The 24,437-nt window shown below is 38.4% G+C and overlaps 1 protein-coding gene across 1 annotated transcript in view; it reads right to left on the minus strand.

Moving 5' to 3' along the window:
* NUP210 (nucleoporin 210) overlaps nucleotides 1–24,437 on the minus strand; it is a 93,205-nt gene that overhangs the window by 24,311 nt on the left and 44,457 nt on the right. The window contains exons 13-25 of the mRNA XM_060688355.2: nucleotides 23,980–24,178; nucleotides 22,768–22,913; nucleotides 19,291–19,512; nucleotides 15,409–15,582; nucleotides 14,574–14,766; nucleotides 14,182–14,288; nucleotides 11,251–11,355; nucleotides 10,442–10,543; nucleotides 8,360–8,488; nucleotides 4,019–4,146; nucleotides 2,757–2,892; nucleotides 1,928–1,990; nucleotides 861–1,040 (exon numbers count right to left, since the gene is read on the minus strand). Coding sequence (XP_060544338.2) covers nucleotides 861–1,040; nucleotides 1,928–1,990; nucleotides 2,757–2,892; nucleotides 4,019–4,146; nucleotides 8,360–8,488; nucleotides 10,442–10,543; nucleotides 11,251–11,355; nucleotides 14,182–14,288; nucleotides 14,574–14,766; nucleotides 15,409–15,582; nucleotides 19,291–19,512; nucleotides 22,768–22,913; nucleotides 23,980–24,178 — 1,884 coding nt within the window. The remainder of the gene's footprint in view (nucleotides 1–860; nucleotides 1,041–1,927; nucleotides 1,991–2,756; nucleotides 2,893–4,018; nucleotides 4,147–8,359; nucleotides 8,489–10,441; nucleotides 10,544–11,250; nucleotides 11,356–14,181; nucleotides 14,289–14,573; nucleotides 14,767–15,408; nucleotides 15,583–19,290; nucleotides 19,513–22,767; nucleotides 22,914–23,979; nucleotides 24,179–24,437) is intronic.

Here is a 24,437-nt window from a genome sequence, read left to right on the forward strand (position 1 = left end):
ATCTCACCCAGCGGCTTCACATAAATGTTGAACAGGAGAGGCGAGAGGACTGACCCTTGCGGCACTCCCCATGCGAGATGCCTCGAGGTCGACCTCTGTCCCCCTGCCAACACAAACTGTGAGCGGTCGGAGAGGAAGGAGGAGAACCACCGCAGAACGGTGCCCCCTATTCCTAACCCCCTCAACCGCTGCAGCATGATACCATGGTCGATGGTATCAAAAGCCGCTGAGAGGTCTAATAGGACTAGGACAGAGGAGCAACCCTTGTCCCGAGCCCTCCAGAGATCATCCACCAACGCGACCAATGCCGTTTCTGTGCTGTACCCCTGCCTGAAGCCCGACTGGTACGGGTCCAGATAGATAGCTTCATCCAGGTGCCGGGGAAGTTGTCGTGCCACCACGCTCTCAACAAATTGCTTAATGACAATTCCTTCAGTCAGTTAATTATAACAGTACTGAATTAGTGGTAGATACAACCAAATCTTGAAGATATGGCCATTGTTGCCATCCATCCATGAAAAAGTTTGCCTTGACCTAAACTGTCATTTTAAGGGTAATAGTAGTTTAATATCAAATCTGGATGGCGATCCAGCTCAGATTAAGAAGCACATTTTTGAATTGATCATGTCTACCTTTTCCTCTGATTGGCACTAAGGCTTTGAACATAGTGATGTATCTACTAGTCCATGTCTCTGTGTTTCCCACTGATTAAGTACTGTATTTGTAAATAGCCTACATATGGCACATCTACCAACAATTAACTGGAATCCATTCTTCATTTTAAAATAAGAGATGCCTGAAATCTTTTCATGATACACTTCAGCTCAGAAGTATTATATATACATGTATCAAGATGTTACCTGGGATGCAATCACAACCTTGCCAGCTTCCGTGTGAACTGCTTGAACCATTCCCAGTATGGTACTGTTGCCCACTGCTTTGCCAGTTATAAAGCCACTGTTGTTTACGGAAGCAATGCTGGCATCGTGGATGGAAAAGATTATGTTGAACTGAGGCTGTGGCCCTCCCTCAGAAGTAATCTATGGTTATTTAAAAAAAAAATTACTTTCTCATTTGTTCTCGATTTATAGGTTAAATAACATCTGGCAACAGGTACTTATATTCTTATAATACAACAGATGCAAACTGAAGTTGCTAGTGATACAAAGCTATTTGTCATTACATTGTTCTTTAAAGAGGACAGAAGAGAAAAAGACAGATTATTAAGCATATAATTTACCCTCGCCCAATTATATGGTTTCTAGGCTCCAGGTCCCCCCCCCCACACACATTCAAAGTTACCAAGGTCTTGGACACATGTGGGATTATGCACATGATTTGTGACTTCCTTTTGGCTACTGACTTTTCTTGACTTGTCAGAAGCTGGTTCTGAAGGTCACAAAGGACAATCACATGATTGCAGGATGCCGCAACCATTGTTAATGAGTACTGACTTCCAAGTGCCTGAATAGTGATCATGTGACAGCAGGGACACTATGATAGCCACAATTTTGAGGACTGGTCATAAGTCTCCTTTTTCAGTGCTATCCTAACTTCCAACAGTTGCTGAACTAGTGGTAGATAGAGGACTACCTATAATTATTGAATAGTTATTGGAATGGATGAAAAATGTTTTCCACAGTTTTTAAAGTTTGATATGTGCGGAAATGATGATTCTTTTAGTTCTAACATTGCCTTCTAGTCATCCTCATCAAGAAATTGCTGTCTACTGAACATTCAGTTTAAGAATTCTGGAATTTATAGTAGCCAAGCATTCGGAAATTACCAAATTGGGTAAAGCTGCTACGGAGATTGATGGAAAACCACACATCGAGGAATAAGATTAAGATTACTTTCTATTCATGCGTACACTAATGTCCCATTTAGGAAATAATTAGTTCAGCATAATAATTTAAAAACAACTTACTTGAATCACTGCACCTATGAGTAAGGTGACTTTTTTTGGTATCAGTTTAAAAGGAGGAAATACCTAGAAGTAAGACAAAAATTAGTGTTTATTTATAAAGTTAAAATTCAACTATTTGGAACAATATAACAATTTTCATTTCAACGTACCTTCCTGCTCTACATGTTTTTTTTAATTTTTCTTTTTAGAGTGGCTTTATTTTGTCCTTTTAAATTTCTGCACTCAAAGTAGTTTGCCATTATCCCTTCTGCCTTGTCATTATTTTTCTCTTAAATTTTCCCACCTTGAAAAGCATTTTAGTGTTTTTCTCCCTTGTTTGTGGCTGTGTTTTGCCAATTCCGATCCTTGTTGTCATCTTTTCTTTCATTTTAAAATTATTTTATTATCTAGCAATTTACCCGTGTTCTATTGCAACAGCTTTGGAGCTTGAGCATTTTCATGGCATTTATCTTATTAATCCTCAGCTTCTTTCTGAACTATTATCTCAAGTGCATTTTTCGTCTACTTTCTGCTTGTCCTCTCCATTCTCATCACTGCCCAACATTTAATTCCATGCACTCCTTTGTTTGGATAAGTGCAAAGAAAGCAAAAGAATCATCCAGGCTCTGATATTACTAACATGATTAGTAACATCTTTCCTGATTTATCAAGCTAAGTGCAGAGCATTACCACATCCATATGTCTGCCTAATGATACGGATATTTGTCCATTAAAATAATTTTGCTTTCGGTTTTTAAAATCATTTTGAGTAATGAGCTTTTCTGGCTGAGAAGTATGATTATAAAAAGTCACCCTAAAAGCATGAATAGCTAACAATGAATATATTTACTTCAATCTGCTGTGGAACCGAATAGATCTTTTCACCGTATCTGTCAGTGACAACTCCTGTAACACTGGTTTGACCAATGGCCATGCCTTGCACAAGAAAAACAGCTGTGTATTCATCAGAAGTTTCACCAAGGGCTCTGCAATAATAAAATGTATGAATTAGTAGACATCTGAATATGCCTTTAGAAGCACTAAAGAGCAATTGCCTCAATTTAATTCAATGCAGAATTTTCAGTTGTGTCCATTTGCAATGAGCTGATAACATAGTGAGAAATATCAACAAGACTATGTGATGAGCTCTATGAAACAATTGTTGTGGTCCGCCACGGCCTGTAGAGCTGGCAGCAGAGTCGGACAGTGAGGAGGTTGGGGAAGAACATGGGGCAGTCCTAGAGTATAGGGAAGGCTCAGATGATGGTCTGCATCGGAGGCAGAGAATGGAGCAGGCCATCTGGGAGTTATGTGCTGCCTCCGGAGCGTCCAGAGCTGGACATCAGTGAGGCAGAGGAACAGGGGGAGCCTGTTCCCAGTGTGCGCAAGTGCAGAGCTGCCAGAAGGGACGTTAAGACAAAAGGGATGACTCGGGAGTAGGGCTTGGAGATGACTGACCCCTCCCATAAGACATAAAGGAGGAGCAAATGTGAGCCTTTGCAGGAAGCAACTTTGTTCGTTCTGGTTGGTTTAAATTCTGAAGCTTCATTTTGACTGTGCTCTGTGTGGCCTTGCAAAGCTAATTGCCAATTAGGTCTTTGGCAGCGTGTCAAGGGAGATAAAGGTCAGCCTTATCCTGAAGGACTGTGGCAGACTTCTGTCAGACTCTTTACAAACTATTTGTGACTCATGACGGGCTGTGAATGAACAGAATTCACAGCATTGAAATAAAAGAGGGTTTTGGGGACTAATTATGTGCTTTTTACTGTCTCAGGAAGCCTAGGCCAGAACAACAATGTAAGACATGGGAAAAGATAACCAAAAACTTAATAACTGTGTTATTAAGTGAGATATCATGTGACTGTGATGGATTTACGACCTCACTTCCATTGTGGTTAAAGAAATTACTGTGTGATTCTTAAGCAAGACATTGCTTGACTGTGACTTGGAATTTCCTGCCAGCTTCTCTATCAACTCGGCTTGTAAGAAGCCAGCTGTGAAGCACTGAAAAGATGATAATGTGATCATGGAATGTTGTGACAGTCATAAATATTCACTGTTGTATTTCTATAGTACTTAAAACAGAGTATAACAAATGAACATTGTACTTACTTTAAGGAAATAATCTGAGATGCTGCTTTTAGAGTTAAGTCCATGAATTTGAAGTTTTTACTGTGAAAGTATTTCTTCGAAGCATCCAGCACTCTGACATAGGCTTTAACATTTTTGCCAATTTCTACCTACAATATATATTTACAGAGTTTTGCATTTCAATTCAAACAATACATTCTGTTTATCTGTAGCTTAAAATATTGTGCATCACGATCAGTCTACTAGTACAGAATTACTGCAATCAAAGTGATTTCACTATCTCTTAGCAACTGTAGATTGCAATCAAACTTGCTTCTATGTCAGCTTCCTTAGATGTACTGGATTATATCTACACCATTCACAGCCAGTATAATCCCGTTACCATTCTAGAATAAGCTGTGGAATAAGTCAAGGCTAAGAAAGAGGTTTCTGTGCAGCTCCTCAGCAATAATGTGATAAAGGCACTATTTTATTTATTTACTGTATATCCTTTTATTATTTTTCAAGTCAAGGCAGAGAACATAGGAATATGACTTCTTTCTCCTATTTTCTCCAGAACAGCAACCCGGTGAGGTGAGGTGAGGTGAGGTGAGGTGAGATGGAGTGACTGGTCCAAAGTCACCCAGCTAGCTTTCATGGCTAAGGTGGGACTAGATCTTACCAGTCTCCTGGTTTCTAGTCTGGTAGCCACTAGACCAAACTAGCTGAACATACTAATTGAACTTCTGAATTGCATTTAGTTTAGTTACCTAAGGTTTATCAAATACACCCCTTATGTAAAGACAAGGCCTGTTGGTTGCCTGCTGTTCCCAAAGCATACCCTATGACTCTGATTGCATCATTGAAATTTGGCAACAATATGGCAATTTTTGGTAATTATAGTTTTTTCCCCTTCCCTTTTCTTTTATAGAAATAAGAGTAGAGGGATGCCTGTTTAAGGAGATTCTCAATCCTCCAGGTCATGGTTGCCCAAAGGTGCTTTTCAAAAAGCAAGTGTGCTTTCTTGGTTTTTTTTCCTCTTCAGTTCTGACTGAATGGCGAGGGATGTCTTTTTGATAAAATCAGTCCCATTCACCTTTTTAAATTAACTCTAATTTGTACTATCAAAATTTAGGTTATTTTTGGAGAGGTTAGGCGGATAGGTTAGGGGAGAAAAAATAAGTTAAGTCTGCTTCTAAGAGCCTTTCAACTTTCATCCCCATTCTTAAGTGTACCCATATCTAACCCCTCTACCCAAATATGTTAGATTGTTAGAATTAGCTCTCATATTGTGGGATAGGCCACAAACTGAAATGCATACTCAAGTTGCATGAGCTTCTTATACCCATGTTCAAACAATATGACTCGTCAATATTTATTAGAATTCTGACTTAGTTGTGGGGGGAAAAGCCATTAATACTGCTTTCATTTGTAATATGTTTATATATTACAAATATACAAATATACAAATATACATACATACATACATACATACATACATATATATATATATATATATATATATATATATATATTTGTTTATGTAAGTTTTCACGGGTATGTATGTGTGTATAGTTAATATTTCGGGTTTCTTCCCGTGTAATTGTGGATATATCCCTAAAAGGGATTTATTTTTAGGGATATATCCACAATTACACGGGAAGAAACCCGAAATATTAACTATACACACACACACACACACACACACACACATATATACACATACATGTAGGTCTTTGGTTATTCGGGTCTTCTCCCACGTAAAATTGGAAGTGTCTTGGCGACGTTTCGACGAAGTCTCATTCGTCATCTTCAGGCTGGTGTTCTCGGCTTCGTGCTTCCAGGAGCAATGTGAGATCGCAGCTGTCTCTTCCTTTTAACTGCTAGTGGGGGTGTGAGCTGATTGGGTGGGAACTTGGCTGTGTTCTGATTGGGTGGAGGTGTGTTCTGATTGGTTAGGGGCTTGGCTGTGCTCTGATTGGATGGGGGGTTGGTTGTGCTCTGATTGGCTGGGGGTGTGTTCTTTTTGGGTGGGGGCTTGGTTGTGCTCAGCTTAGTCTGAGTTGCAGGGGGTTTGAGCTGGTGAGCTGCGTTGTTGTTGTTTGGCTTCGTGTTTGTGGCCGTGCGAGCTCTTCATGGTGGGTGTCAGTCTGCTTCATGTATGGATTGGAGGGGCTTCATGTATGGATTAAAGTGGCTAATGATGCAGCTGCGGTCGGGCTTCTGGTCCTTGGTTGTGGCTCATTATCAGTGTGGGTTTGAGTCTGCTTTCTGCGTGGATGTGTGGTGGTGACATCCTGTGTGGCTCTCGTGAGTGTGGGTCTGGTGTCATTCGTCGTGTTAGGGACTCGTTTGTCAATAAGGGCGGGTTTCCAAATGGCTGGTAGGCGGGAGGTATCGTCTCGTTTGTTCATGCTGTGTGGGCGTTTTTTATCTCGATGGCTTCTCTGATTATTCTGTTGTTAAAGTGTTCAGTTTTGGCGATAGTTCTGGTCTTTTTAAAGTCAATATCGTGTCCTGTGGCTTTAAGGTGTTGGACCAGGGAAGAAGTTGGTTCCTCTTTTCTGACTGAGTTCTTGTGTTCTTCTATGCGTGCACTTATTCGTCTGTTGGTTTGTCTGATGTATGTGGTGGGGCAGGCGGTTCATGGGATTTCATATACTCCTTGATTTTCTAACTCAATTTTGTCTTTGGGGTTCCTTAGGATGGTGGATATTTTTCGGTTTGTGCAGAATGCTGTCTTGATGTTATGTTTGTGGAGGATTTTGCTTATTCTGTCTGTGGTGCCTTTTATGTATGGGAGGAGGGCTTTGCAGTTTTCTTGTTCTCTGTCTTGGATTTTAGTGGGGGTTTCTTTTTGGATTAGGTTGGTGATCTTATTTCTTTGGAATCCATTGGATGTTAGTACGTTAGTGAGAGTATGTAGTTCGGGTTTTAGGTGTTGTTCGTCAGCTAAGCGTTTTGTTCTGGAAATGAGTGTCTTGGCTACAGAGTTGATCTGGGCAGGGTGGTGGTGTGAGAGTGCGTGCAGATAGCAGTTTGTGTGTGTTTTCTTCTGGTAGATAGTGTGTCCTAGGGAGCCATTGGATTTTCTGTAGACTAAGACATCCAGGAAGGGAAGTTGGTTGTTTGCTTCTGTTTCCATGGTGAACTGTATTTTGGGGTGTAGGCTGTTGAGGTGTGTGAGGAAGTTGTCCAGTTTTTCTTTCCCATGTGGCCAGATTATGAAGGTGTCATCTACATATCTGAGCCAGAGTTTGGGTTTGTGATCAGATTTTTCTAGAGCTTGGGTTTCAAAGTATTCCATATAGAGGTTGGCAATGACAGGTGAGAGGGGTGATCCCATGGGTGCTCCTTCTATTTGTTTGTATTTCTGTCCATTATAGATGAAGTATGTGTTGGATAGGCAGTGGTTGGTCAGATCTAAGATGTGCTTGGGTGGGTTATATTTGTTTTGGATAACTGTCAAGGCTTCTTTGATTGGTACTTGGGTGAAGATCCATACATGAAGCAGACTGACACCCACCATGAAGAGCTCGCACGGCCACAAACACGAAGCCAAACAACAACGCAGCTCACCAGCTCAAATCCCCCTGCAACTCAGACTAAGCTGAGCACAACCAAGCCCCCACCCAAAAAGAACACAGCCAAGCCCCTAACCAATCAGAACACACCTCCACCCAATCAGAACACAGCCAAGTTCCCACCCAATCAGCTCACACCCCCACTAGCAGTTAAAAGGAAGAGACAGCTGCGATCTCACATTGCTCCTGGAAGCACGAAGCCGAGAACACCAGCCTGAAGATGACGAATGAGATTTCGTCGAAACGTCGCCAAGACACTTCCAATTTTACGTGGGAGAAGACCCGAATAACCAAAGACCTACATACAAACACCCGCGAAAACCTGAGAAAACAAATACACATACATACATACATACATACATACATACACATATACCTAATTAACTATAGATCTGTTACATATTTTAGACACCTTAGAAAAGTCTTGGTTGCTTATCAGTAGAACAGAATATGGTCTAGAAATATTCAAAGTGCTCTCAAGTCCTTGGTGCCTGCTGAGCTTGGTTGTTTTCTTGCCAACTTTCATTACCAAACTAGATAACATCATAAGCTGTTAATGAAAGGTCTGCAAGAAACCAACCAAGCTCAGAAAGCACCAAGGACCCCACAGTTCAATCCTGAGCTACAAATATTCTCTTCTATCGGTACTCTTAAATGTATTCCTTGGAGCAAAATAAATCATAAATGAAACTCCAACCACTTGCCTATAATGAATTAATCTTGAAGAATCTTTGAATAGAATATTTTATTGCCGCAGTAAACAGTGTAGCAAACCATTTATTTAGAACTGAATACTAACCTTATCAACAATTCCAACATATACTTCTTGTATATTAGAAACATACACATCAGTTTTAGCAATGGTGGAAGATGCAAGACACAAGTCATGTATCATTACAGATACTGACCCTGGATATAAGGGATATATCTAAAATAAGGAGAAGAAAATGGAATCAAATGTTCCTAATTAGTTATTGTGACTATTCTTTACTTAAAGCTATTGTGCTTTAAGAAAATAACAAATGGTAAATAACAGTGACAAAAGAAAATTGTGTAGTTAAGATTAAGGAGGACATTTTTCCACAGAAGAAGATGTTCTTTCCAAATGAAGTTTTAAAATATATTCGAGGAATCTAATTTCACTGAGACAATAGAAACAACCTGCAGGTAGCAACTGCATTCAGCTGCCTCTATTGCAACTATTAGCCTCCAGTCTTGTATTACTTCTTTGGAAACAGGAAGAGAAAAACAAAACACAAATCTTGGCGAGAAAGGATCTTATAAACAAGTCCTTAAAAGGGAGTATACAGAGTGAATTTACGGAAAAAAGAAAGAAAGCATCTGTACTGCTGAGTATTTTATTCTTAATGACACCACATAAATTGATGGAGGTTATGTTCTTGAAGAACAATTTCACATTTCAGTGAAAACTTTTAATCACAATGGCTTTTTGTCATATCTCGCAAGGTATTACAATTTTCTGTAATGTCTTCAACCCATTTCTTTTAGCTTTGGCTGTCACTGTCTTTGAGCTCACACATTTTTTGAAACCATCTAAAGCAGATAGCCTATGAAAGTCTGACACTTTGTAAAGGGTTTAGTCTAATTTCATTACCTAGACTCAGGGAACTTCAAATGCCATACAAAGCAATGAGATTTATCAATTGATTTAGCTTTACAATATTTCTATTTCATGCTCCAAATATATTATCTCCTAGAGCTGCTCACATCAGCGGAGACAAGGGTGATCTCTGTCTTCAAATTTACAGCTCTCACACTCATCCACATGTAAAGCAAGTTATATAAATAACGAGGGAAAAACATGAAAGGAGAGGAATTAATTTGATGAATGTCAGACTGAATTGTTAAGTTAATTGGTGTTTACTCAGTATGAAGATAGTCACACTCAAGACAGAATTTTACTTTGCTGAATATAAGTCTAACTTGAGCAAAGTAAATTTATACAGAATATAGTAAAGGTCCATAGACAATTAAGAGACTGCCCCCATTCACCCCAATGGATATTTTGTGTGTGTGTGTTTTTGTGTGTGTGTGTGCTTTCAAGTCAAGTCTTGACTTCTGGCAATTGCTGGCCTAAGTTCTTACAGTTTTCTTGGCAACATTTTGGGAGGTGGTTTGGCATTGCCTTCTTCCTAGGGCTGAGACTGTGTGACTGGCCCAAAGTTACATAGCTGGCTTTATGCCCTAGGCAGGACTAGAATTCACAATCTCTTATTTTCTAGCCTGGTTCCAACTAGAACTAGATCAACAGAGTTGGAAGAGACATTGCAGGTCATCTAGTCCAACCTCCTGCCCAAGCAGGAGACCCTGCATCTGCTTCTACCTAGGATTGAACTCACAACCTCCTGATTGTGAGGCAAGAGCTCCACCTGTAGGCCACAGCAGCTGGGCTAACTAGCCTGTTACTTTAGCAGTAGCAATAGCACTTAGACTTCTATACTGTTCCATAGTGCTTTACAGCCCTCTCTAAGCAGTTTACAGAGTCAGTATATTGCCCCCAACAATCTGGGTCCTCATTTTACCCATCACAGAAGGATGGAAGGCTGAGTCAACCGTGAGCTTGTCAGGACTGAACTGCTGCCCTGCACTACTGCATTCTAACTAATGCACCACCACAGCTCCTTTAAGAATGTTTTTCACAGAGCTTTTTTGGAACAAAGCAGAACAGACTTATGTGTCTTCTTACTATCCTGACATAATTAGGAAGTGGCGGACTCTTATTCCATGATTTCTGTAAGTCTTTGTATTTTTAAGTTCATTTTATTTAAAATTCTCCCAATACACTTTACAAAATCCAGAGGATTTTCAATGTTTTTTTTCTCAAAAGAAAAAATAAATTATTTCCATCATAAATACTTACCAGAGCAATGTCTTTACCTTCTTCATATACTATTTTAACAATGTCAACAACGCTGGTATTAATAAAAAAATATCCAGAGCCCCCATTAATAATCAGTTCGGCCTGTGAAGAAAAGCACATTTTAGAAAATTCACACTGAGATATCAGTTATTATCTGTGTTTCTCCAAAAATAAGACTGGGTCTTATTTTCTTTTGGGCCCCAAAATAAACACTAGGGCTTATTTTCAGGGGGTGTCTTATTTTTTTCCCCATGTACGGGTGGCCCACTTCTTCTGCTTGCTTGTGGCAGGGCAGCAAGCTGCGTGGCACACTAGTGCCACTGCCGTGGGATGGGGGGTTGGAACTGCTCCACGTGCCCTGCACCAGCTTACCTCAGGATCCACTCAGCAAGGCCATCCATGCCCCGACACCTGCTTCATTTTACGGCTACAGCTCCAACACACTATTCGGCCTCCTGCTCCATTGCAGCCTTGAGCAAACAGAAGAAGTGGGCCAGGAGCCATGTGGGCTCCTGCTGGATATAGCTGCCATTGCTGATGCCACAAGGCAGGTGTCAGGGCATGGATGGCCTGGCTGCGGAGGCCCTGAGGTAAGCTGGTGTGGGGCATGTGGGGAAGCTCCACTACACCCCCCCCCCACCTTGTGGCTGTGACACTGTGAGCAACCAGATGAAATGGGTGGCTGGCTGGCTGCGCAGGCTCTTAAGTAGGGCTTATTTTGGGGGGTAGGGTTTATATTGGGCGCATGTGTAAAACATGTTAGGGGTTATTTTTGGGATAGGTACACATATACAGATACACAGACCTACCTTAACTGCCTGATGATTATAAATAGTCACTTCTATAGGACTGATTTTAACATCTTCCACAAGTACTAGTTCAATACCTGCATTTACAGGTAAAAGAGCTTGATACTATAAAGAGGAAGCAAGAAAACAAAGTAAAATAGATATCGAAGATGATAACAATATGGAATAATGATTTAGAAAAGTAAGCTAGAATGGAACCATTGGACTAGAACTAGGGAGACTTGCATGTTCACCCTCAACTATGGAAGCCCACTGAGTAACTTTGTACCAGTAACTCTCCCTTAGCCCAATCTATCTTATTTTTGCTGTGGGAAAAATAGGAGGGAGTGCTGTGGACATCAGCCTGAATCCTGGAGGAAAGGCAGGATATAACTCTAACAAATTAAAAAATAATACGAACAATCACTCTGAAAAAAGTAGATTCTAGAAACAAGTTCAGCATTACCAGATCTTTATTTTAACAACACATGCATTTGTATATTTATATTTATGAATGCCAATGTATTTCGATATGCTTTCCAGAATAATCCCAACCATCAGTTTATCATCAATACAAACTGCATTCATCAACAATGAATGCAGCTTGTATTTTATCTAATTGTGTTAGCTAACTGAGCTCCATGAAACATTGGCTTTATACATTCCTGATATTAATCTAATTCTAATTTCTTGTCCAAATTTCTTGTTTTTTTCTCTATTTCCTTAATTTCATGATAATATCAAAACTTAACAAATGCATGGCATTACATAAAAATAAAATTCTCCTATCTTTTGTTATATTTGAATAAATGACACTGAATTTCATTCAGAGTTCGAGGGAAATGGGAAGATGTGAAAAATAATAAAATAAAGAAAGAAGCATAATAGCTGCATAAATTGGTTTGGTAATTAAATACATAAATACATTTATATGTATTATTTAAATAATTATTTGAATTTTCTGTTTATATATTTGTATTGAAAAATACAACCCTTGGTGTAATAGCCAAATATATTTCAGTAATAAGGGAGACAGTCAGTATATCAATTTATAAATTATTATTTTTTAAAAAATAATTTATCTAAATACTATTTTAATTATTTCCTACTAAAGTGAACTAACAATCATCTGCATCTAGATGAATTATTCTAGATTAAATATAAATTTTGACCTTGGAAATACTTAAACATTTATTATTTGCGTGTTTGTGTAAACATAAAAGAGCTCCATCCCACAAAAATACAAATAATGGAGAAACTGTATGTCAACAGTAGAAGACAAGCTTTGCATGCAGAGTGTTCCAAGTTTAAGACCTGGAAAAATCATTTTCACTGTCAAGAGTACCGAACAACATGAACTAATCACCTGACTATTTTAAGATTCTTCTCAAATTTTTGCTATGAGAGTTTAGACATATCATAACAATTAAGTTAGAATGTAGAATGGATTTGGAGTTAACAATTCAAGTTTACTCTACAGTCCTCTTCATTATTTTGTGACATGTAGGAAGGAAGTCCTATAATTATAATTCACATAAATTGGAAATATATGTCTACTGTTCTTCAAGAAAAAAAATTATAATAAGCAGGATGTCAAGGTTCCAAGTAACACCCCCAATGAAAAAAGACTCTGAGGCTTGCAGTTCCTCAAAGTTCCATTTTATTAAGAGATGTCATATTGGCACATCTGGGAAAACCCGAATCTGAAAGTTTCCAGGTTTTCCCCATCCAAAGGAAAGTCCCTGCCCAGCACCCACAAGTTCATCACATGGTCCAACCAAAGCACCATCCCAACTGGAGATGCCTCCCAGCCACACCCCTCCAGATGGCAAGATGTCCTTTAATCTATGAGAAAGGAATGTTATTATGACTATATATCACCCCTGCTCCATACAATCCCCCCTCCCAGTTTCCCACAGCAGTAAATGTGGCAGGCCTGAAGGCCTAATGCAAAAGATGGCTTCCAGGCCTCACACAGGAACTTGGCCTGCTGAAATGTTAAGTAATGATGATCTGACTGTTTTCCAAACTTAGTATTTTCAGCATTCCCCCCCACCCCGTTCCAACCTGGGAACAAGAATATGGGAACAAGGATACAGTTCTTTTCAGTATATTTTCTTGAAAGATTAGGCATGCCAATTCATTCAGGGAAAATATATGCTACTGCTTAGAGGCATAATATTACTGAGTCTTCAGTAACAAATGTTACACCTTACCTTAGTTCTACAATCCCTTGTATTCAAACTTAAATGCACTAAATATAATTAAAAAGTATGTAAATATTAGGTCTGCAGGATCCAATCTAGGTTGGTCACCCAGAGTGACTTATGACCATTTTTCACATTTACGACCATTGGAGGATCCCCATCGTCACATGATGAAAATTTAGACTCTTAGCAACTGACTCATATTTATGACGGTTGCAGTGTCCTGTGATCCTGTGATCACCTTTTGAGACCTTCTGACAAGCAAAGTCAATGGAGAAGACAAATTCACTTAACAATTGGATTACTAACTTAACAACTGCAATGATTCACTTAACAACTGTAACCAGAACGGTCATAAAATGGGGCAAAATTCATTTAACAACTCACTTAGCGATAGAAATTTTGGGCTCAATTGTGATCATAATCATAAAGGATTATACTGTTTATGGTTAACTCTAATACTGAAAAGTCAGTTTTTTGACAACTGAACCTTCTTCAGGTTAAACCTGCATTTACAGAAAAATATGCAAAGAACAATTTGGAGGCTACCAAAAAGAATAATGAGGAGGAAGGGGAAGACAGATTTCAAAGCTAGAAAATCCATTTTAGTATTTTGTTTTACTTCTACGGATCTAAATTATAATACTTTAGAATGATGGTAAAATACAGTATATTAATATTGTATTAGGAAATAGAAATAGAAGATATCTTATTGGGGCAGTAATCTGAGGTAAAAAGGTATTACCGGTTTCTTTACTTCATTAGTAATCAAATGAATAAGCTGATAGCCAACTGCGGTAGCTGATATTATTGTTGCTCCTGGTTTCTGATGAACTAAAACAGTTTGCAGACCTAAAATAGGGCAGAGAAAATTGGAAAAGCAGTGTGTACTGCTGAATAAACCATCAGAACACAGGACCATAGCAATAAAGTAGCCTTTAAAGTTACACAGCCCCACATACTGCCCTCCCATTTTTTAGTATCCTTAGAAAAATATGATACTTCTTTCAAAATAGCTTCCTGGGTCTATAAACAAAGTTTCATTCCAGAAAGCAAAGGTTGGCAGTGATGGAATAACTAGTATTAGTATCACAAGGAAACTTAATGAATATTTTAAAAAATGTGAGGGAACAGTACCTTGCATTTTCTTCTGACTGTTTCCATGATCTTTCATAGACAGCTCCATAGGCATCCTGGCCTCTGTGCTAGCTAGTAAATGATCTGTTGATTCCCAGGTTATAGTAAGAGAACTAAAATTGTCAAATTTATTCCCTTGGTGATCATAAACATCTAGCTCCAATACTGGGTTGCGGAAAATTGAAATAGGGACCTAGAAGATAATTATTTTGTTTATAAATATGAAAAATATATTTAAAAATACACATGTATCTGAGCACAAAAAGATAATGCACAAGATTAAAAACAGGCCATATTCTACTATATTGAACAAACTAAATATTTCAGCAAGATTTTGGAATATAGCTGTAGAAAGGCAGCTATAGAAAGGCAGCTTGATTGAATGCAACTATATGTGTTGATATATTTGTTACCCCAGGTCTTGTGAATAGGGTTTTGAAAGCATCACAAAAGCTAACCCCAAACCCGATCAAAAGTATTATGGTGGTGTATGGCTAAATCATTTTTCTGAAGGAAAGTTCATGAAGTTGCTTCTCTCGATCCTTAATCTCCCAGGATATTTTCTACCACCATACCTTATTTTTCTCCAGGGCAACTGGGAGCCTTCTAACTAAAGCATTGGACAAAACCATTATGATTCTATTTCCAAAATATGTGTTGGGCTCTTCTGTAAGCAATTCTTATAAAAATGCTAGAAGTGGGAATTAGCATTGTATCAGCTTTCTCTCTGTCTGCCCTGTCTCTATAAAACTGTATTAGGCAGAACAAGTATAATGGTGAGCACCAAGAGAAGTATTTAGTGCTACTACATCATCTTCCCCCAATTCATACCTACCCCTTGTTTGTCCTGATGAAGGTAGGGACAGGAAACATCCATCTCAGGATCTGCAGATACAAGTGCCAAGGAAAATCGAGAAGGAGTGGCACAAATCAATGTCACATCAGCTGACTCAACAGCTGGAAAAGGGTTGGTTACAGTGGGCTTGTTGCCAATTGTTAGTGAAATTACCTGCATAAACATTGGTGAGAATAAATAATAATAATAAAAAGTTTGCACATGGCAAATACTTCTTTTTTATGCAATGCTGTTTAAGACAGATCATTAAGGTTGAGTATTTGTTTCAGTAATAGCCCGAAATGTTGACAAATAAAGATATGTCATTCTGACATTTATTTTCAAAAGCAGTGCTAGTCCATTATCAGAGTGCAACTTTATTGCTCTTTTACCCACTTTAACACTGCAAAATAAAATTACAATTTTGGGGTTTTGAAACAGATGGCTGATCTTTATGAAGACAAGGGGCATGTGCACATATAAGTGACTGCTTCAAGAAAAGCTAACTTATTACTGTATTTTAATGATAGAATTGGCAGATATTCTCATATTTACTGTTTATTCCAAGTAAATTTAGATTATATGAATACTCGAGGTAGAATTTTCCATATGGTGCTGTTGCACAAAATGCATTAACAATACTTAAAAAGAAGTTTAATGTAGCAGAATGAGAATGTTATGAAACTATTTTCTTTAGTATTTCTTTTAATTGTTGTATTCATGCCTAATACCTGACTTCTATCATCACAATTTGTTGAATGAACCATACTGGCCTGCTAAATTGTTAATAATAAGAGGCTATTATTAAGAGAGCTTAATTTTTAGGGGGGAAAATCTTATTGATGCTATGTTTCCAGATTCTATTAAAGCTAAAGACCGTGTACTTAGATAATCATTAGCTTATTCTATTAGATTTTATTTTTGGATGGTGGAAGTGATAGTTATGGATCACTAAGAAACAGTGAATGTCAGGTTAAAAAAATGCATTACTCTTACAATAAGGTTAAATCATCATTGATAATGATCAGAATCTACAATCTTGGGTTACTGTGGCTTTATAATCCAACTGTAACAGCATAGGAAATGGTTTTTGAGAGGGCATGTTACTTCAAAAATTTAAGAGACTATAATTCATATGAAAGCTTTATCCTTTTAGGGTATAACTGCCTAAATTTCTCTCCTACCACCAAATTTCAAGTCCTGCTCAGCTGCCTCATAATCAGGAGTGGGTTCTACTTACCTTTACTACCGGTTTGCAACGGGGCCACGCACGCACGCTCTTCTGCACAAGCGCAGAAGCATTTTGATGATGTTGGGGTCGGTGGGTGGAGCCTCCCGCTGGTTTTACTACCGGTTCTATAGAACTGGTGCGAACTAGGGGCAACCCACCACTGCTCATAATGGTAGGGATGTTCCTGGAAGACCTGAGTAAAGAACTCTAGGAGCGAGTGACAAGAGTATTCCCAGCACTCAAGGCATGAAAGCAATCCAGCTGCCCAACTGAGGCAAGCAGACATTTATATTAGGCAGAAATGATGTAAGAAGATGCTGAAGGACGGTGATCACTTTACTGATAATGCGAAACACATCCTTTCATAATGCACAGGAAGATACAATGATAAAAACTTTCATGTATTTTACCAAGAAAATCTAATAGACAGGAAGATTAAGTAGCTGATTATACAATTCAGGTGATGCTCTTCTAAGATTGGATGGCACTCAAAATGCTACTGAGAAAGAATTGAGAATCTTCTGGAGGTAAAACGTCTTACATTATGGCTACATTTAAATCTTTTGGCTGTCTAGCTACTGACGTTGCCATGCAGGAAAAGAAAATCTAAGGCTGAAAAGACACAATTACATGGAACAAGAAGTGTGAACATTGGAAAGTCAACATAGTGAAAGATAAAATATCAGACAGGAAGTAAAAATTGCCAAGAAAAGGAAAGCCAAGCCAAGAAAGATAAACTTAACAAAGGATTTCAGAGAGCTGTTAGAAAAGACAAGAAGCACTATTACAATGACATATGTAAAAATACTGAAGATTGAAACAGACATGGAAAAACAAGGAAAATTTTCCAAAAAAAATCTCTGAACTCCCAAAGAAGTTCAACCTTCAAATTGGTATGCCAGTCAATAGTATTTGATTCAAAGAAGTTCAAAGAAAGATGGAAGACTTATAAACTTATATACAGATACTTATATTCTGTAAAGTAGAAATGTCAACACTGAAAGTAGCTTAGAACAGGGTCCCCAATCCCAGGCTGCACAAGCAGTGGGGGAACAGGTTCGTGCATGTAGATCCACCTGTACGAACAGCTGGTAACTTGCATTTGTGTGTGAAGCTCCATTTGTATGAGTGGTACAGTTGCGCACCCACTGCTTGTGCAAATGGAACTACATACACAAGCGTGCACACCCACCGCTTGCACATTCCAGAACCATCCCCTCTCCCCCCTCACCTGGCCAGTCCGTAAATCTGGAAAGGTTGGGGACCACTACCTTAGAAGAAGATACTTAGAAGACAGAGAACTTACGAGTACCTATAGTACTAGATGGTTAGATGAGCACTCTGGTCATTAACAATATGAAGGTTATAAGAATTCATGTAATGTCAACAGAAATACTGGAAGCAGCCAAAGATACACTAAATGTTCTAATCAAGTTATGTCAGCAGATCTGGAAAATGACATAGGGACCAACAGATCAGTCCATATAGTATTCTTAAATTCCCTTTTTGGGTAATTAGTACCCCAAAAGGAAATCTAAGGGTGTGTGGAAACTATTATACAAGATCCTTGATGTCACATGCTAGCAAAATAATATTCAGGTTCATCTAAAAAGGCTTTCAATCCTACATGGAAAGAGAGATGCCAGATGTTCAACCTGGTTTTAAAAAACATTGATGCTGATATGCCCTGGATAATTGAAAAAAATCAATCAAGCAAAAAAAAAAGTTAATTTGTGCTTCAGTAATTACAGAAAGACCTGTGATTGTATAAACTGTGTCAGGTAGATAGCATGTGAGAAGGAAAACTGGATCCCAGAATTTCTGTTTGTATTCAAACGTATACACAGAACACAGTTCAGGATAGAATATGGTGAAACAGACTAGCTCAAGGTTAGTAATGAAGGCAGATAAAGCTGTATATTCTTTCCTTGTTTATTCAACTTGCATGCCAGATACGTATATTGAGAGTCTGTGAATTTATGTGACTTGATAGCACATAATCAATCAATCAATCAGTGATTACATTTGATCATGGCTTTTTTATTGCATTCATTCGTATTGATTTGCAAAAGTGTGCTATTTTATCTGAAGCATTAAAACTTAAAAGTCATACCTGCAATTTTTTTTAAAAAAAAAACCAATTAAGAAATTCAAAAGTTGCTGCGTTAAGTGTACAGGGAAGAATTTTTTTGTCCTTTGTAAAACTGTAATCATTATGTTATTACTTTTATATTTGTTTAAATGTCTAATAAGCTGAAAGATGCTTTTCAGATTTTTTTTTCTGCTGCTTTTTACTCTTATGAAAAAAAAAGATGGATCATTTCAGTTATGAGTCTGAGGAATTACATATAATATTATAAGCAATTATGTTCAGTCAAGAAACATACACTGAGTTAAAGCATTGGCACTTTTCATGATATAAAAGCATTTGTAAATTTAACAAAATTTAATTCTTATGACTTAAACAGCATCAGTATGCTTAAGAATCAGCAACTAATTCATGCATTCAGATGTCATAATAGTTATGATTACCATATGCAAGATAACTATTGAAAGCCTTATTTCTTGTACCGACTGTTAAAATAAACCATCTCAATTCCTCTCGCCTAAAAATCCAGCAAACTTTAGAATCAAAAATTTGTCTTACTCACATGATCCCCGAGGGCTTTACAAGTTGCTCTAGCCCAATGCTGGAAAGAATTCCTAGATGTAGGTGGTCCTAGTAAATGTAAGCCAACATTCTCTGGATGTTCCGTATTGGTATCTCTGAAGAACTTAGTTGGTTCCTGAATCCATGGTCTGGGTCCACCTTCAAAGAGGATGTCTTTAGAAGAACCCAAAGTTACCAAAGCAGCAGAAATAGGATCAATAATCTAGGAGAGAAAGTGATAACGATTCAGATCATGATAATATTATCAGTAATCTTGTCAGAAATTATTAATCTTGTTAATTAACCTATACAGTTTCTTCATATTAGACAATGCACAGTACCCATAAAAAAACTGCAGTGATGTCAAAAAGATGACAAGATGTCATGACCTCCCTATATACGGAAAGAAATTAATGCTTGTATATATCACATGTATGTACAGTAGGCTGTATATATTACATCATGAAGTCAGCAAGACCCCAGAATTGTGCACATGATCTTTCTGAGACAGTGCAATTCCCATCTAGAACAAGAAATGGAAGGTCCCCAGAAACAGGAGGCTCCAAAATCCAGAGCCATTCAGTTTTACTAGATTTGAGTTGAAGCACATTGTTCCCAAGCCAGGCCCATGTAGCCTTCAGACACCAAGACTTCCAAAATATCAGTCAAATAGCCTGGGGTAAAGATTCATAACTGAGTATCATCTGCATATTGATGAGACCAACCTTGAACTGGTGGATGATTCCACCTAGTGGCTTCATCTAGATCCGTGATGGCGAACCTATGGCACGCGTGCCACAGGTGGCATGCGGAGCCATATTAGTGGGCACGCCAGCTCAGCTCTGGGGCGCATGTGCGCGCCGGCCAGCTGATTTTCGGGCCTTCTGGGCCCACCAGAAGTAGGGAAACAGGCTGTTTCCTGCCTCTGGAGGGCCTGGGCACGGGGTGGGGAAGGCCCATTTTTCTTTCTTACCTGGCTCCAGATCCCCTCTGTGTATCTGGGAAGGGCGAAAACAGCCTTTCCCACTCCCTTGGAGGCCCTACGGAGGTTGAAAGGGCCCATTTCCCGACTCCCAGTGGGACAGGAAGTGACGTTTTTTCCTGTCCCCAGCCTCCAGAGACTCCTAGAGACTCCTAGAGAGGTTCTGAAGGCTGGGGACAGCAAAAAATGTCACTTCCTGTCCGACCAAGAGTTGGGAAATGGGCCCTTTCAGCCTCCGTAGGGCCTCCAAGGGAGTGGGAAAGGCTGTTTTCGCCTTCCCAGATACACAGAGAGGATCTGGAACCAGGTAAGAAAGAAAAACGGGCCTACCAGGCCATCATATGCCAGGAGCGGGGGGGGAGGGGGTTGCGCACGCATGCGTGTGGGCACATGCACGCGCGACCCTCCCCCACTCCCCCCTTTCCTGGCACGCGATGGCAAAAAGGTTAGCCATCACTGATCTAGATGTTAAACAAGAAAAGAGATCATACTAAGCTGTGGAGCATGCCACATAGCAGGGCCTATTGGCTGGAAGTCTCCTCTTTCTATCAACAGCAGCTGGGCTGACCCTGGAGGAAGGAAGACAACCAGCATAGTACAGTGCTGGTTAACCCCAACTGCCAGAGCAGATCCAGAAAGATGCCATGGAAAGCTGCTGAGAAATCATGGTGCTCTATTTATTAGTAGTGCAGCTATTCCACTTGAAGGATTAGAAGCGGATGCTCCAGTTTGCTTCAGAGAGGCAATTTGATATCAGCTCAAAAAAACAAAGCACCCTCTGAAATATTTCCATATTGTGTAATCTAGAAGGGTTTTAGTTGTTTCCAATGTGTTCTTGCTCACCAACACTAATGCTCAGATACTTTTTGTGCACGCTCAATTGTTTTCTTTAGCATTCTACTATACAACACCTGTAATTTGGGCAAGGAATAATTTCCCCCCCCACACAAAAAAATTAATAGATTTGGTAACCTGCCTGCAGAAAAGAATCACATGAGGGGAAATTCCAGCATGTTTTGTTATCTTGTTCCACCTTTCTATATATAATAATAATATTTTTTGATTAATTTTCTTTGAATATTCTGTGCTCAAATTAATGGTAGTTATTATACTCAGGGGAAATTTTTTTCAGCTACTTTCAATAAAGTAAATCTTTCTAGGGTTTCCTGCAAACAATATTCCAGACATATATAAATAGCAGCATTTGATGATGCAGCGCTTCATAAAATAAGGGAACAAATAGCCATAAAAGCAGACAGCTGTTTCAAGTGGAGTAGCTTAAACCACAGGACCTGGTGTGAACTTGCCTTTGGTTTTGGTAAGTTCCAATTATTAGTGAGCTGTTATAATTGTTTTTAAATAACATTAACATTTTGATATAGCTATACCCAATAGAAACCAGTCAGTTTCCTGGATCTCAGAGAATCATGAGGAAAATAGGATATACTGTACTTGGCACGTTATTTGTAAAACAAAATAATAAAGGCAGGGTGCAAATAAAAACAAATGAACAAATAAATAACATCTAGCTATAGAAGACTTCTCACCCTAATCTTACAAGAAAAGTTCCATGTTCTAAGGCTTTATTTTTATTTTAAATGCTACTACAATATTTATGAAACATACATTACACATGCCTAAAAGTCGTGGTGTAAGTTTTAATAAATATTTCTATTCATTAATATTTATTTTATATTCTATTTTATTCTTTTACTGTTTTTAATATATTAGGGTTAGTTAATGTTATTGCTTATTTGGTTATGGAAGTGGTTGTTTGATTTGCTATGCAGTCTTCTGAATTTCCTAGAGGAAAGACAATTCAGAAACGTAAACATAATAAATAACCCCTGCAGTGTTTTAAACACATACTAAGGATAATTCCAAATAGAACAGGGGTATCAAACTCAATTTCATTGAGGGCTGCATCAGAGTTGTGTTTGACCTCAGGGGCCAGGGTGGGTATGGCCAGTTCAATGTCACTCGTTGAGGCTCCGTTTTTAGCCGCAACAGTCTCCTGCAGCCCTCTGCTAGCAAAAACGGAGCCCGGGGGGGCACACGTGGCCCACCTGTTTTCCGTTTTTGGCCACAATAGCTTCCTGCATCCCTCTGCCAGCAAAAACAGAGCTTGGGGAGGCCACATGAGGTTCTTCCGAGTTTCATTTTTGCTTGCAGAGGCACCGCGGGCCGGTCCTTCGCTGTTTCCAGGGCAGCCCTGCGTGTGACATCTAAGCACCCCGTGGGCCAAATCCGGCCCACGGGCCTTGAGTTTGACACCCCTGAAATAGAAACTTCCATAAACTGATGTTGGAATTAAAGTTCATTTAATTCCAAGTGAAAGATTGGTCATTACATTTGTTTAGTTCACATGTTATCTTAATTTAGTTCATATTATATTATATTTTATACTATATTATATTATTATACTATATAATCAACGTATATTGAAGAAAGAATTTGTTAGAATTAGAAAGAAAGCTTTATTAAATTAAGGCTTACTTTTATTGGCAGATAGGCTGCTATGGTAATACTGGCACTGAGGTGAATATGGTCATGGGTATAACTAACAACAAGTGAGGAATACCCTTGAGTTTCAGCTTTAACTCTGATCCCACTGCAGTATTCAGGAGTTGGCTTAAGTCTCCCTGTTTTAAAAAAAATAGAGCATAAAAATTAATATTTACACTATACTTTTATACGTTTAGTTTTAAAACTTTCCCATGCTAATAAATATACTATTACAAGTCAATGTACTAATAAAACAAATAAACAAAAGGCAAAAGCCAGTTACAGAGAATAAAGTAGAACCTCTGTCAAAAAGGATACTGAGTTCAGTTTGTCTGGTTAACATGATGTAATCATCATGCTTACAAATTGATGAAATAAGAAGTAAATGAAAACATTCCAAGGACAGATTAACAACAGGGTGCATATGAACACTCCGTATTGTCTGAAACATTTGCAGAAATGATGTCATTGATTTTTCTTGGAAGATACTAAATAGGACTTTTGAAAGCTATCTTAAACAGAAAGACAGCCCTTAAATTGTGCTGCCCTCTGTGCCAACAAAATCTGCTCTGGATGGCAGGACCATTCCTGGAGCAGCTTTTGGGAAGATAGAGAGGCCTGCAGGACGAATAATAACAAGATAAAGTTTCATTCTTCAAGTGCACAGGCGCTCTTAGAACTCTGCCTCTAACCAAAGATTATTTTACTTATCTCTAAAAAATTTCCTGGTGATAAAATAAATATGCAGAGTCCTTATTCCAGGTCTCTCCCCCCCGTCCCCCCATATATTGGGATAGGGAAGACAAAAAATTATTTCTGGCCTGATATGACTTCTAGTTTTATTTGAAAAAGTAACATTTGCCTAAAAGTTTTCAGAAATATTAAACTGTATTAAATATTAGGTGACAAAGAGTCAGCAACAAGACATGTAGGAAAATGTTCAGCCCAAGTCTTAAGTGGATAAGTAATAAGTTATTTAAACTACGAGAGATATTTTATGAATTACTATAACATAGAATAATTTTTGTTTTGCATCTTAGACAAATTTTATCCATCCCACTGATGCATGCTTAATTATGAGATAAATGTATAAACTATAACATTAAACATTTAAAAGCATTTACTATCAATAAAAGAAATTATTACTGTCTCAGGAAGGGAATTTGTCCATTTATGTAAAAATTAAAATTTATTTTAAGTTACCTTGAAATGGACTGAACACATCGTGGTTTTCAATGTTGACAACTAAATCAAATTGTGAGCAATCACTTAGAGTGACCACCTCATTGGTTTCCTTGTTCATTACACCAATAATCTTCAGAGGCAGGTCCAGGGTGTGGCCCACATGTGCTTCAACTGGACAAGGTGTGAACTTCATATCACTGGGTTCTATCACATAGACCTAGGAGACAAAAATAAAATAAGACACAAGATAAAGACTGAGATGCAAATCTTGAACTGGAATTTAGAAACAAACAAACAAAACCAAATCTAATTAAAATAAATTTCATTTTAATTACTTAAACATTAACGGCACACACTCATAGATTGATTTATTGATTTGGAAGCAGCCTATTTCACTCTGTCAATCATACTAAATCACTTTGTGTCTAATATCTGTATTAGACAATATCTGTATGGTGCCCATCTTCATTATTTAG

Source organism: Pantherophis guttatus, chromosome 2, assembly GCF_059756535.1.
Source record: "Pantherophis guttatus breed Tessera chromosome 2, ASM5975653v1, whole genome shotgun sequence".
In the NCBI taxonomy this organism is placed as follows: domain Eukaryota; kingdom Metazoa; phylum Chordata; class Lepidosauria; order Squamata; family Colubridae; genus Pantherophis; species Pantherophis guttatus.